The sequence below is a fragment of the Macrobrachium nipponense genome, chromosome 9 (genome assembly GCF_015104395.2).
Source record: "Macrobrachium nipponense isolate FS-2020 chromosome 9, ASM1510439v2, whole genome shotgun sequence".
Classification (NCBI taxonomy): domain Eukaryota; kingdom Metazoa; phylum Arthropoda; class Malacostraca; order Decapoda; family Palaemonidae; genus Macrobrachium; species Macrobrachium nipponense.
Window position 1 is genome coordinate 61,436,316 of NC_061110.1, and position 14,499 is coordinate 61,450,814.

The window sequence follows — 14,499 nt, forward strand, 5'->3', positions numbered from 1 at the left end:
CAGGCTGAGCCCAGAAAAGGGATTTTGATGAAGGAAAAATCTATTTCTGGACAAGGACCTGTGTCGCCCAGTGAAATCCCACCCTTTCCTTTTTACCCCCCCTTTTTTGGCCCAAGCTTGGGTGCTATCTGCAGGAATGACGTTAGAGGCGCTAGCCGTAACAGTAGCAGGTAGTGGGCCTTACATCGGCTCCTCTGTAGATGAGGGATATTGAAGAAGGAAGAGACTAAATGGCAAAGGACCTCTGGTAGTGGTTTCACTCGCCCCAGAAACCATACCGACACCTTAAATAAAGGTGAGCGAGCCAGAATACTCTGGCATTTCCATATTAGCTTTTTTCTCTGGTATTCATAACAATATTTATACCTTAGAAATAAGTGCTAAAGGAACCATTTCACTGGGCGACACAGGTCCTTGCCCAGAAATAGATTTTTCCTTCGTCAAAATCCCTTTTGTGTAACATTTCGCTTAAGTATTCTATTTCTCCAGTATCGATATTCACATGAACTACACTATGTCATATGTCCAAAATCATATCCACCGCTTAAATCTATGTCAGGATAATTATTAAACTGCATTTCAAAGTATAACAAAGGCAATTATCCTTATGTTTACATCAGTAAATTGTCGCTTCGACCGGTTTGCCTGACGTTACAGATTATGATCGGTTACATAAAAATAGAACGGACCTGCGCATGGGACTACCTGTTGTTTTTAGTATATCGTGTAAAGAACTGAGTGAATTACTAAGTTTTTCAAAAGAAAATAAAACATAATTGATATGCGATATACATATATTCAGTGGTTCATAAGGACTGAAAAAAAAATCTATTTTGGAGTGAATAAAAAAAAGAGCAGAGACCTGATACCGTTTATATCAAGGTCTAGAGAATATCTTGTATACTATTTGGAGTTCAGACATGAATCTAACTGTAGCAAGTCAGAGCATATTTTGATAAAAAGAGATTAATGAACTAAAAATAACATAACTGGTACAGTACTTTTACAAAAAGCACAAGGTTAGTTATGCGTAGCCATCAAAACTGATCACCTGTCTCTGCTGAGAAAGCTCTCTGGCCTAAGACTTTTTCAATCATTGTAAGTGAAGTTACCCATAAACGGTTTGACATGATACTATTCAGAGCCTCCTGCGAAGGTAAGCAAGGCACACAGTTGTTGACGTATATACCTCCGTATCTTGAAACATCATTGCTTGCGGCACAGTAGACCACTGATGCACATGCCTGTTGCTGTGAATGGAAGAATGAAATGAAAGAAAAAGATAGCGTTTCACCTGTTTTTCTGTTTATATATATATATATATCAGTTGTATAATATTGTCTTGAAAAATAGTGGGTTTGCTAATCTGGACATGATCCCTAATATCTTTTACTGTATACAAAATTGCACACAAAATTTAAATGTTGTATAAATTGTTTCATATATATAAACACCACAGATTTCCAAAGCCTTTTTGCTAGTATCACTTAACTAGACTAATTCTCCATTTTAAACTAAGTCATCAGTGCTGGTTAGTAAGCGGTCTAACTCCACTAGGGCACCAATCATTTCAACATCACCGGAACTTACAATTTGGCAAGTAAAACAATGATTCCTGTAGTCCTCAACACACACACTCTCTCTCACACACACATGATTTGTAAAGCAACAGTTTTTATCCATGAAACAAAAAAGTATTAATTTTATGTATGCAGGAATTATGTGTAAAAGCCATTTATTTTACAAAATTATCTTGGATGACTTCACCAAACTGATGGATATCCCCTACATTGACTGCAGCTGTTTCGCCAAGGTCGCGAAATTTGCTGAAGGAACTCGAGAAATTCAGTAACTGGTGATTGCAAAGAAAAATCATTGTTGTTTTCATCAGAATACCCTAAACAGCTTTTTCAGACCATTAACACCCCTGCATCAAAGCCCATTGCCATCCATGTCTTCAAATAGTGGGTCTTTCAGCTGGGAACTGGAAGCAAGTAGTTCAACAGTCTTTATTGACATGCTAGCTTCCTCCAGCTAGGAATCTGTCTCTCTGCTGCCTCTCTTGAAAACCTACACACCTCGGTTCAAGGCTTTTTTGTTGCTGAAACCGTAATCTTTTTCATGGGATATCTCTTTGTAGGATCAAATGATTGACATCCCCATGGCGCATCGCACATCAGTTGATCACCTTAGCAACCCCTAGTTAATATAGATTACAAAGATCTCTTCCTTTTGTATTTCCCTTTACCTCCTCTTACTTCTTTCCTAATGAACACCATATTCTTTGGATACCTCCTCTTACTTCTTTCTTAATGAACACCATATTCTTTGGAAGCTTGAATTTCAAGTCAATGGCCTTTGTGGCATTGCTCCATATGAATAGGTTTCATCTTCTACATAATAATGCAGACACTCGTTATTAAAGTCTAATTTTTGGTAAGATGCCACAAAAATTTCATATGTACATATTTAATTAACATAAAAGCATGTAAATTGAGATGTTCTTAAAGGTTTTTACATTTTCTACTTAAAGTATTTCCAACCTGTCTGAGTTAACCTAGGTTACATAGTGCCTACTCTATGGGTGTGTGTGTGCTTGTATGCCAGAATTTTTTACCTGAAGGTGAACATACATTGATTGTTAAAGAAGAGAAGACAATACAGTTAGCAGACAAGGTAAGCCAGAAGGCTAGGTAAGACAAGGCAAGGAAAATCTTTCATCCTCAGTTGTCTCATACAGATAAAATGAAGAAAACAGTGTTTAGTTTGACAAAATCTATTTTAGCATTTTAACTTCAAGAAAGGAGCCATTCTAAGGGCAATCCCTGACAGACCACTTCCACAAGTGTAACTGGTCACAAGTCATCGTTATCTCAAGATTATGTTCTTCTCAAGGACTGTCAATAAGCTTTCTATTTTTTCAAAACATTTCATGATTTAATCACACCCCTGCCCTTCATAAAACTGTGCATAACACCATTGTGTGACACTTGAGTGGGAGTGTTTTGGTGTGATTTTACTATGTTAGCCAAAAGTTTACTGCTTGCCGTTGAGTATTTTAGCATGGCAGCGACTAAACTACCTAAGCTCATAGAACTAGTTAAAAAGGTAGGTTTGAAGGGCACAAAATTACTAAATTTTATGTATTAACAACAAGGAGTGACAGAGCAGAGAAACAGTATGAGCAAAAGCTGAACTGCAGAAAGAACAGTCTGAAGGGCAAAGAGAATATGAAGAGAGTATGCAAGCAGAAGTGCATACACATGAACTACAAGTGTTAAGACTCAAGGAAGGACGTGGGAGTGGAACTCCAGAAGAGTCGAGTAAAGGAACAGTAGCACCCCTTTAATTAATGCAAAGCCAAAGTTATTAGGATTTGATAAGAAGCACAATGACAATGACACTTTCATCGTGAGATCTGAGAGGTTTGCAGAGACTGAACCAAATCATATCTGTTTGTAGCTACACTATGGCAATATTTCAACTGGTGGATTTAAATGGCTGAATGCAAAAACACTTGATGATTTAGTGGACTTGTTCATCAGGGAACAGTTTGGCTGACACTGGTTAGATAGTGAAGCTGCAGAGTAGCAAAAATTTGATGATTTAGCATATTTAAAAGACTTGCTTATCAGGGAAACAGTTTGTCAGCACTTGTTTGATGGAGATTGCACTATTCTGGTAAAGAGTACCAAGAGACATTGGTTAGATGGCGAAGCTGCTCAGCTGTGGTTATAAGGTCATGAGATAAGCCTAGTGGTAACCCAGAAGCCACTAAAGAAGGTATATGATTTGTGTTACAAGCCAGGACACTTAAAAACTATCTCATTATTAAGAATAAGGACCAGTGTTATGGTGGAAGGAACAAATGAAACTACCATTATTAGGATTTGTGAATTTGTTGACATAGTGGATAATTTCATTGACACTGCAGATGGAGTTGAACTACCTGTTGCGTTAGCAGCATGCAAAGCTAAGGAACAGAGGAAAAGGCACTATAATTTACCAGTTACTGAAAGTTTTCTAGCTGAGGAACAGAGGAAAAGGCACAATAATTTACCAGTTACTGAAAGTTTTCTAGGCAAGAAGAGAGCAATAGTGCTATAAGATACAGGTTGCATAAATGCTGTTGTATGGTAACTGAGGACTAAATTACTGATAAATTTATGGGTTATCCACTCACTGAGTATTCATAGATACTATTCAGCTGAAAATGTTAATGTAATGCCTCTGTACTATGCGGGAGAATTATAAACCACGTGGCTAGATATCACTGTTTATGACCCTATTCTTGGAACCACACCAGGTATAGAGGACCACAAAGAAATTATAAAAGCTGAGGCTGAAAGACTGACTTGAGCTTCTAGTTTCCAAGATGTAAGAGCATAGCAGCTAGAAGAAGCCCAACAGAAGAATTCAAGTGAAGTTAAGCAGTGACTGTGAGCCCAGACTGACATCAAATGCAGGACCAAGGGTGAAGTAACTAATATGTTAAAGGTTATTAATGACAAATAATATTATTTTTTCTGGGCAAGATGGCTGGAGAAATGCAGCAAATCCTAGTGCTAGAGATATATCTGCTAAAGTGATGTGATTATCTTGGAGCTAAGAAGATTGGGTCGCATAACCATCAATTTTCATTGTCCAGGAGTGTTATGTATATCAACAAATTTTGTAGGTCCTGAGGCATTTGCCAGACGACTGCACAGAGGGACTGTAGCAACAAAATACCACTAGGGAGTAGCTCTTGACCTGATTAGACCTAAATTGTCAGTTTTAGACAGGCAACGGGTATATCCTGAGATAATATAATATAGCAAAACTATAGCATACAATAACGAAAATTGATAAATACTATACTTACATTTAAAATAAAAGAAATCTGAGAGAGAGAGAGAGAGAGAGAGAGAGAGAGAGAGAGAGAGAGAGAGAGAGAGAGAGAGAGAGAGCATTTCCAATGCACAAGAATTATTCTTTAAATTGCATTTGTGCACTCATTAAATAACCTCGACAATAGGTAAAAGGTAAGAAAAAACAAAGAAACGAAAGAAAAGCTTTACTGATCAAAAGAAGACAAAACACGCCTAATAATTAATTGAAATGATGTTGAAAAAAAGGTCACAAGTTATGAATTTACATTTAAAGGAGGGATAGAGTTACCTGGTGATAGTTATTATTTAGATGTAATTTAATTTTTGATCACGTCTACATTTATGATAATGAAGTTTCAAAAAGAAGAGTTAGCATTCTTCAAAGGAATAATGTTTTTCAACTGCTAGACCCAACGGATAAAATCAAGAAAGCAGTCATCTGGCAGATATCCAACCACCCTGCCTCTTGACCCCATTCTACAGCTGAAGACTATTCTAGATGCAAAGAGATGCACTGGAAAATCTGGTACCCCCACGAGCAAAATCATCGCCAGCTTCCAAGGAGAAATTCCTAAACAAGTCTCTCTTGGAATATGGGGATCATTCCCCACTGAAACCCATATTCCTGAGCCACTTCAATGCAACAAGTAACACAAATTTGGACACCACAGCAGCCGCTGCACAGCCACAAAGAGGTGTGGTATATGCAGCAAACTGCATCCCATCAAACAGTGCCTTGATGCTTTTAGGAGAGGAGAAAATGTTGAAAGCAAATGTCCAAACTGTTCTCTTCAGCATCATACATGGAACAAAAAGTGCAAGTTTCGACTGGAAAAAATGACTAAGATCAAAGTAACTCCTCAACTTCCATCTCCTACAAAACCTTCACAACCTATTCCAAAGCTAACGAAGAGAATGGTATTACAGACAAAACTACAGAAAGAAGTCAAAGAAGCACTACATAAGATAGCCTATGACACGTCGGTGCCCAGAGAAATAGTACCAAGTGCTACAGAGCCTCCCCCTTCCCCTCCTTCCAATCCTAAACCCCGTCCACCTCCAAGGTTGACAGTCCCCCTTCCCAAAACCCTTCCCTTCTGACAGCTCAGACAGTGCCAACCGAATTTATGTGAGTGAAAGCTCAATAACACTTACATTCAAAGGAATAATTGTTCTCTTCGAACTTCTTGCAGGGAAACGTATAAACAGAGAGATACTGCTAAGCTGCATACAACCTCATCTCATCCCAACCTTCAAACCAAAACATGTGCTGTTCAATCTGAATAGCAGCTGCCTCACTTAAAAATGCCACCTTTTGTTCCTCTTCTCCAGATACTATAATGAGCGGTACAGAGAAGAACAACATTTCATCTTAGTCACTCTCTAGTGAGCAATAAAACCCTCCAGTGTATAAGCAAAATATCATCCATTCATTGCATTAACATTCATCACATCCCAAGGGAACTTTGATTCCCAAACGTTTTTTGTAACTCAAATTTTATCCTTTCCTTCCCACGCTCTCCTACTTACTGGTCCTTGCTTTATCTCCTACGAAATTGCTTCACCTCTGGCCCAGTGGTTAAATGGGAGCCGAATGATATGTTGCAGAGGAGAATACTTCATCCATCACCAGTTACGAGCTGCTATAAAGCAAGATGCCGTTCCAGTACAAAGCTGGCCTAATCTAACTGCAAGGATGGATAGGGAATCCACAATCCACGAGTTACCTTCAAGAAACGGAGGTATAACAACGCTGTAAAGCGATCGGGGGCCCCTTTTTGGCAAAGTATGCTAGGGAGACTATAGTCAGAGAGAGAGACCGTTTGTATGCAGCGCTGGAATGCCAGAAGTAATAATAAGACAAGAGGACCAGAGATCATCAGTTAAAGGATGACCATATGAGGTCAAGAAAGTTGTTAAGCACATCGACTCTGAGCTGATGTCAGTGAAGAACTGAAATCTTTATGGAAACTTCTTGTAAGCAAAGGAAGCAAATAAAGCAGAAGTGACTGTCATAAAAAAAGAGGGGTTGAGTGTGACTGTCATGGAGGAGGAAGCTAACAAGAGTGATATAATTTTGGCTGAGGCTGGTTAGAACTCCAGACAATGAAAGAAGAGACATTCCAAGATGTAAACATTATTAACAACCTATACAATTAGCAGAAGAAGCAGTTATTGCAGTTGCTGGAGGAATATTGATACATGCTAACAGGGCTGGTTTTAAGCTTATTTGACCAATTTGACAGGAATAAACCACTACCAAAAGCATGAAATGAAGAATTAGGAAGTTTATTCCTCACATTATTGTGCATACTATATTAACAGACAATGTTCACTTGGAAAATAAGTGTTTATATTAAAATAAAAAATGGTTTCTTTTAATAAACATACATTAACTTTCAGTGTATAACTGGGTCCCTACAATTCCTAGCACTGGCCCTGCATACTAACCAGCAATCCAGGAAACATTTTATTAGAATGCCACACTGAACTGCTAGCAGAACAGCCAATCACAACAAAATTGTATGCTCTACCATATACAAAGGAACCGACACAGCAACAAATTGAGGTGCTAGAAATATGTATTATTGAAAGGTCAACTGCATAATGTTGATTGTTGCAATGGCGAGAAAAAAAATTGATTGAACAGATTCTGTGTGGATTGCTAATGACTAAATCCCAAAACCAAGTATGACAACTGATAGAAGATCCTAATATAAGGCTGATAGCAGTGGAAAACTTCATGAGGACAAATTTTTCACCAAGATGACTTAAGCAAGGGATATTGACAGACCCCAAAGGCAAAAGTAACAACGGAGAAGACCATTTTTACAGTAACAAGTGGATGTTAGTAGTTGAGGCAGTTCATCAGCAACTTTCAGGGAGATGAGGAAGGTGGCAGCTGGAGCTAAGAACACTGATCTTTTTATGGACAAGTTAGCTCATACATCATCAAGGGAACACCACATCAAGGGACTTAATGATCTAAGGGAAGCAGGTCTGACTATTTGACCCTCCAAGTGTCACACTGTATACAGAGGTGTGGAATTCCTTGGATACAAAGTCAGCTATAATAGGATAGCCATGGATGGACAAGGTGATGAAGGTCCAGGTTGCATCACCACCAAAGACCACGATGCAAGTAAAAGCATTTGTAACACCAGCAAGCTACTTAAGGAAGCTGTGATTAACTGCACAAGTCTTGCAGAGCCTTTGACTGACCTAGTGAAGAATGGATGATCTTTCAAAGTGGAGGGGGAGGGAACCTCAATATACAGCATTTGCTGAACTGAAGCAAGTTTTAAGATATGCACGAATATATACTATGAAAACCAGACTTAAATAAGATTTTCATTGTGAGGACAGATGTACTGAAAGGACTGGGATGCATGCTCCTGCATGAGTTTGCAATGCATATTTCCAATTTTTGAGGCCGAAGGCAATTGCTATGCATATATGTATGTCCGTATATATATATCGATATATTTCATAAAAATTAAAAACCTGCCTTCCAATGGGTCTAATGAGATGTTGGTAACACTGCTTGCGCTCAACACAAGCTAAGAAAAGGCTTAGGGGGTTGAAGGCTGTGGAGAGGGCTTCCTGGGTGGGAGAGAGGGAGGAAGGGCCAGAGCGATTGTCATTTTGGAAAATTTTCTTTGTCCTGGGATTCCAGGATAAAATTAGTGCTAATCCTGGGATCCCAGGAGTTAAGAGATTTTCAGTTGTCTAAAATTGCACATTATACCTAGTTTCCCTTTCAGGATTTTGATGTACCTAACATTACTAGATATGCAGAAATACTACGGAGATTGGTTGTCTTTTTAATTCCACCTATTGTTTAATTCCAGCTTACACTTTGTGTCTCAAATATCCCACTGAAATTTGAAAAAAAATTGAAATAAAATCAAATCAAATAAAAACTTTCAATGTTTTTCCCAAATTTCAGTGGGCTTCCTACAACATAATATTCTAGTACACAGATACAGTATACTTTGCTATATATATATATATATATATATATTATATATATATATATACATATATATATATATACATATATAAATGTACTAGATATATATATATATATATATATATATATATATATATATATATATATGTGTATATATATATATATATATATATTATATATATATTATATATATTATATATATATATAGTATATATATATGTGTGTATATATATATATACATATTTATATATATATAATATATATATATATATATATATATATATATATATATATATACACATATATATATGTATATATATATATGTGTGTGTATATATATATATATATATATATATATATATATATACATTTTTCATTGCCTCGCCTCACCAGAAATTGAAATTTTTTCAGTTAGCTAGGAGTAGCAGCTATTTTACTGCCACTTTTACGACTTGGGGATCGGCATTTCCGTTCTTCCCCAAAGGTGGGGGTTATAAAACCGTTAAAGACTAGAGACCTAGTGTAGGATAAGAAGGGCAGGTCACAGGGGTTATATGGGCTGCTGAGTAGGCCTTAGATAGTCTTAGCTTAAGACCTCTTTTCCCACAACTCTGTGCTGGCTGTTTTTGCATCTTTCCAGACAATGTCGCAGCCTCTGCTTGAACTGAAGTCCGCCGCGAATGCCCTGACTCAGGTCTCAGTTGCTCCTAGATCCTATAACAGTCAGACGTGTCCACAGCTGACTCGTTTTAGCCCTTTGTTCCTCATTGCTGGCTGGAACCCTCATCAGACATCAAGCTACATGCGCAAGCCAGCTAAGGTACGTCTCGAAGTTGCAAATTTCAATCAGCCCCCATCTCTCCAAGACGAATCTTACTATTCTCATTTTCAAATTTCAATTTTCTCACCTCTCTAACGAACATCCTTTTGTCAACCCTCGTAAGCACATGCCACCCTTGTGACTTGTCCAAGATCACGAAGATCTTCATTAAGCTATTCCATTTAAGCACTAAATCTCCCTATATCATCAGCATTGTATGTGATTATGGATAACTTCCCTCCATAATGCATTAGTCATAAATGTTGTGTGGGAGGTTTTTGTTTTGTTGTGTGTAATTTGGAATTCATATCGAGATTTCCAACTGCCGACTCCGTGCATCCCTGCCTCCTTACCAGCGTTTAATTACTTTAGAAGATATCATCAATTTGGAACCAGCTTTGCATTGATTGTGAATTCGACCACTCTTTCATGTTGCTGTAAATAATAGAGTAATTTAAAACAGTAAACTGTGCCTTTTCCCACGTGGCCTATCTTTTGTTCAGTTGTCTCAGGCTATTCAATGTTTTTTTTTGTAAATAAACTTAATTTAGAACTAACTGGCTGAGTTTTCATGGCAACCTTAAAGCATTTAACAGTTCACTAACTCAAGATAAGTCAGAAGCGCTCCATTTTTACTCCCTATCATTATGTGTGTGCTTTTATGTTGGACCTTTTTCAGGAAGGCTTAATATTTCATTCACAAAACCCCCAGCCAAGACCATATATATATATATATATATATATATATATATATATATATATATATATATATATATATATATATATATATATATATGTAAAAAATAGGAATGTACAGACTTATCATTTTTAACTTCCCATGGAGACAGTCCGAGCGACAGCTTAAGAAAGCTGATAACTCTTTTCTGGGATGGTGTGACATTAAGATGCTTACGAAGCAGGTCAATGGTCGTCCTGTAGGTATGTGAGTTCGAGAGATGACTTTGAAACCAGTTGAAAGTGGTTTCTGGGTGTGGACGAAGGGCGTGAGTTTGTCTGTGCGTGTATGAGCTATGTCCGTTCATAACGGCAGGTATTAGGCAGGACGAGGGAGACGGCTGCCTTGGGGAGAAAAGGCAAGATGCTGGGATAGCTCTGCAAAAGTTATATTTGTTTCAGTGTGTGATATTCCAAGCTGCAATGGGTAAGAATTATTGTGATTTAGCCAAAGGGATGGCTTGTTTCTGTTTTTGACATTTTGTAAAGAAGTTCTATTTCATTTAATCTTTTGACTTTGTCTTTACAATTGTGTGTGCTCACTAGTGTGTTCTCCTGTCTTTTAAACAGGCAGATCTAGTGGAGGGGACTAAGTGTCCTAGTGGAGGGGACTAAGTATCCTAGTGAGGGGGGCTGTGTCCTGTTGTGGAAGGGACTATATTTTGGAGAGGAGATAATTGGTGTTTGACTATTACTGATTAAGACTATTATTTACCAGGGGATTAATTATCCTGTGAGAACCTGAATTATTCAATTAGTACTTTACTTTGAATAAACGTATATTTTTGTAGCTCCGACTCTGATTTGGTGACCTTAGATAATGGAGTGGAGGTTGAGAGAGAGAGAGAGAGAGAGAGAGAGAGAGAGAGAGAGAGAGAGGCTATTGCCAGAGTTGGGTATCGATAGAGAGAGAGAGAGAGGGGGGGGGGGGGAGAAAGTGTTACCAGACTTAGTTCGCCTTCCACTCTTGGCTAAACGCTTACCAAATATGAGAATAACGGGGGCGATGCTCCCGTTGTTTAGAGTGGGGGCAAGCGGTGGTCGAACGAAAAAGCCTTTTGTGAGATTGGTATCAGCTATAAAATGCTGTTTTCAGAGTGTCTGATTGTGGGAATGTGTTATATTTCAGTTAGTAACTTATGGGGGTTGAGGTGTGTCCATCCGTGGGTATGGTACTGAGCCACAGAAATTGTACTGGAGTCATCAAATTTGCCCATGGTGATGCCTCGGGCTCGGTTGGGCAGTCAGTCAGTTAGAACTGAGATCTTTTGAGTGTGTGCTGCTAAGTGTTTTCTTGCCCGTAATGCGGAGTCTTTCAAATGGTGTGTGTATTAGCGTGTTTGTAATTGCGCAGATTCCGGGTTTTCTTTCATTGTGAAGGGGTAAGTGTTACGGTGTGTGTGTGGCCGTGCGTTTTTTTTTTTAGGCCTGGGGGGGGGTGGGGGGGGGGGGTTATCATTTTGTGAGTTATGAGATTGGTTTGGAATACCACATTTTTTCCCCCATAGGAGTAGAAAGTGAAGTGTTGGCACTTATTAAAAGAGACACATTTGTCTTTGTTTTAATACATATGTGTGTGTATGAATGGTTTTCATACATCCAACACTGTGGTTTTGCCTGGAGATAGAGCGCCCACTTGTTCTTATGCGGTCAGCGCAATTTCTGCTGAGCGAAACAGAAAGGTATTGCAAGGGGAAGGCGAGTAGTGGTCTAACTCTGGGGGGGCATTGTTTGACCGGGAGGGTGAAGCTCTTTTTTTTTTTTTTTTTTTTGGTGCGGGTGAATTTCTTCTTTTTTTCTTTGTGTCGGGGTATTGAGGGTGAGTTTGGCCTTGGATAAGGAATTTCCAATGCCAAGGGATCAGCTGATAATGATTGGTTGATGATGTGAGATGCCAGTAGGGTTATTTTTAGAATTTTTTTTTTCTTTCTCTTGAGTGAAGAGAAAATGGAAATGAAATTCAAATGGGATGTGTATAAGTTTTCCTTATGATTTGGAGAATGCTTTTACGCAAGGTTAGAGAGAATTATAAATGGGGACACAGAGATTATTATTTTTTTAATAGAGATTTGATTGGTGTTGAGGAGATTACTTTAAAATGGTGCTGACTGGTGATGAATGGTGATGCTCGGTGGTGCTGACTGATGATGATTGCTAACTGATGTTGTCAGGTGGTGTCGCCATTGGTGGTGAATTGGTGCCTCGTGTTGTATCTCGTGTTGTATCTGATGATACCGGTGAATGGTGTTGATTTTGGAGTGGGGCAATAATGATAAATATTGGGGTGTGGCAATATTAACGCCCTTACTTGAGATATTTTACGGGGGGTTACTTAAGTAGAATTATCATTACTTGAGAATTATTTTACAGATTTGAGATATTTCATGGGAGATTATTTTATAATTATTACAGATAATTATATTATGGAGAATTATTACAATGAATTATGGGAGAAATTTTGTGGTTAATTATTTATGTATTTTCTATGACTTTGGAGAATGTGTCAGTGGTTCATGGGTGATGAATCTGGCTGAATTTTTGGTGAATTGTGCTGAATTTTGCTGAACTGGTGAATTTTGTGCTGAATTTTTGGTGAATGGGCAAGCATTAACATTGTGATGTTTTTTATACTAATACTGGTGATTTTTATATATACTAACATGGGTGTTGTAATGCTATCAAGGGTGGTATTGTTTTTTTGTGGATATGGGAGGAACTAACGACACATTTTTTTTTCTATTTTTTTATGAGTTCAGCAGAAAAATTGCTTGACATCTACATGAGTCACGGGGATAGTTAACAGTGCCATTGATTTTTCTTTTTTCCTTTTTTGGAAGTTAGCCATCGCTGACGTAAGTTTTTTTATCATGGGCAAATTTGAATTTATTTTTTCTCTCCAGTTTGTGTGAATTTTTTTTAATATCTCAGTTCGTGACTTGGAATCATTGTTCGGGAATGTGTTTATAATTTCAGCTGTTTGATGCTGCAGAGAGATTTATGGGAGAATTTTTGCATTTTTTTTTTTAATGCATAGGATATGGCACTACATTTTTTTTCTGGATATTTGTGTTCCAGAGGTTGTGGGTTTCTTGTGCAATACCTTTGTTGTATTTGTGACAACTTTGGCAGAGATAGGAAACTTGGCTAAGTTTCTAGTGGCTTATGCTGTAGTGCATATGGAGAAGTCTTTACTTAGTCACTTTGAATCTGGAGTTCTGTTGTAATGAGTTATGGCACATTGGTGATTTTTTCTAGAATTTTCTGAGCAATTTTATTTGCCGAGTTTTTGCCCTTTCTTAGCAGTTATGCTAAACAGAGAATTTATAGTTTTTGACCATAGCATTGAGTTATTTTGGAGATATTCCACAGTTTAGGTCTAATGTGGTGAGAGCTATGTTTAGTTCAATTATTTTGCAGCCATTTTTGTTGCAAATGGAGACACCTTTATGAGGAGACATGGGCGATATTTTTGTTTGTGTCAGCTAGATGCTTTGAGTGCATTTTTTTGGAGGTGGAGTTTCATTTTTGATTATCCTGCTTGGAGATATAATATTTTTTGGAGACTTGTTTTATTCCACATGGAGTTATTGGTGAAATAGAGGTAAGTATTTTTTATTTGCCGAAACAGGGGTGAATATTTTTTGTTACTGGAGTGCTGGTTTTATTAACACGTGGTTATTGGTGAAATAAGAGGGAATATGGTGTGGTGTGGTTATTAATTAAATGGAGGTAATATTTTCATCACTGGGGTGGTGTTATTAAGATGGTGATTTATATATATATGAGGATAGCATTAATCTTTGGGGGTGACTTTTTTTTGTGGTTATGACTTTTTTTCTGGAGTTTTAAGAGCCAAGAGAAGAGTTCGGTGGTTCTTTTTTTTTTGGTTTCGTGACTAATTGGAAGTGAGTGGCATTACTTCATTGTGGTCCCATGGAGATGTTGTGATTTTTTATATTCACCAGTGAGTTATTTTTTGGTGGCATCTAATTGCGGAATTGTGAGTTTATTGTAGTTTTTTTATCCCGGATAGGTGATCATTTTTGTTTATATGATTGGGCAGTATCATGTGAGAGTTATGTCTTTGAGACAAATTTTGA

At 37.7% G+C, this 14,499-nt stretch overlaps 1 protein-coding gene across 1 annotated transcript in view; it reads right to left on the reverse strand.

The window, feature by feature from the left end:
• Window positions 1–776: 776 nt before the first annotated feature.
• The window catches only part of LOC135217990 (WW domain-containing oxidoreductase-like), a 294,208-nt gene continuing 280,485 nt past the window's right edge, over window positions 777–14,499 (reverse strand). The window contains exon 9 of the mRNA XM_064254121.1: window positions 777–1,250. Coding sequence (XP_064110191.1) covers window positions 1,038–1,250 — 213 coding nt within the window. The 3' untranslated portion in view covers window positions 777–1,037. The remainder of the gene's footprint in view (window positions 1,251–14,499) is intronic.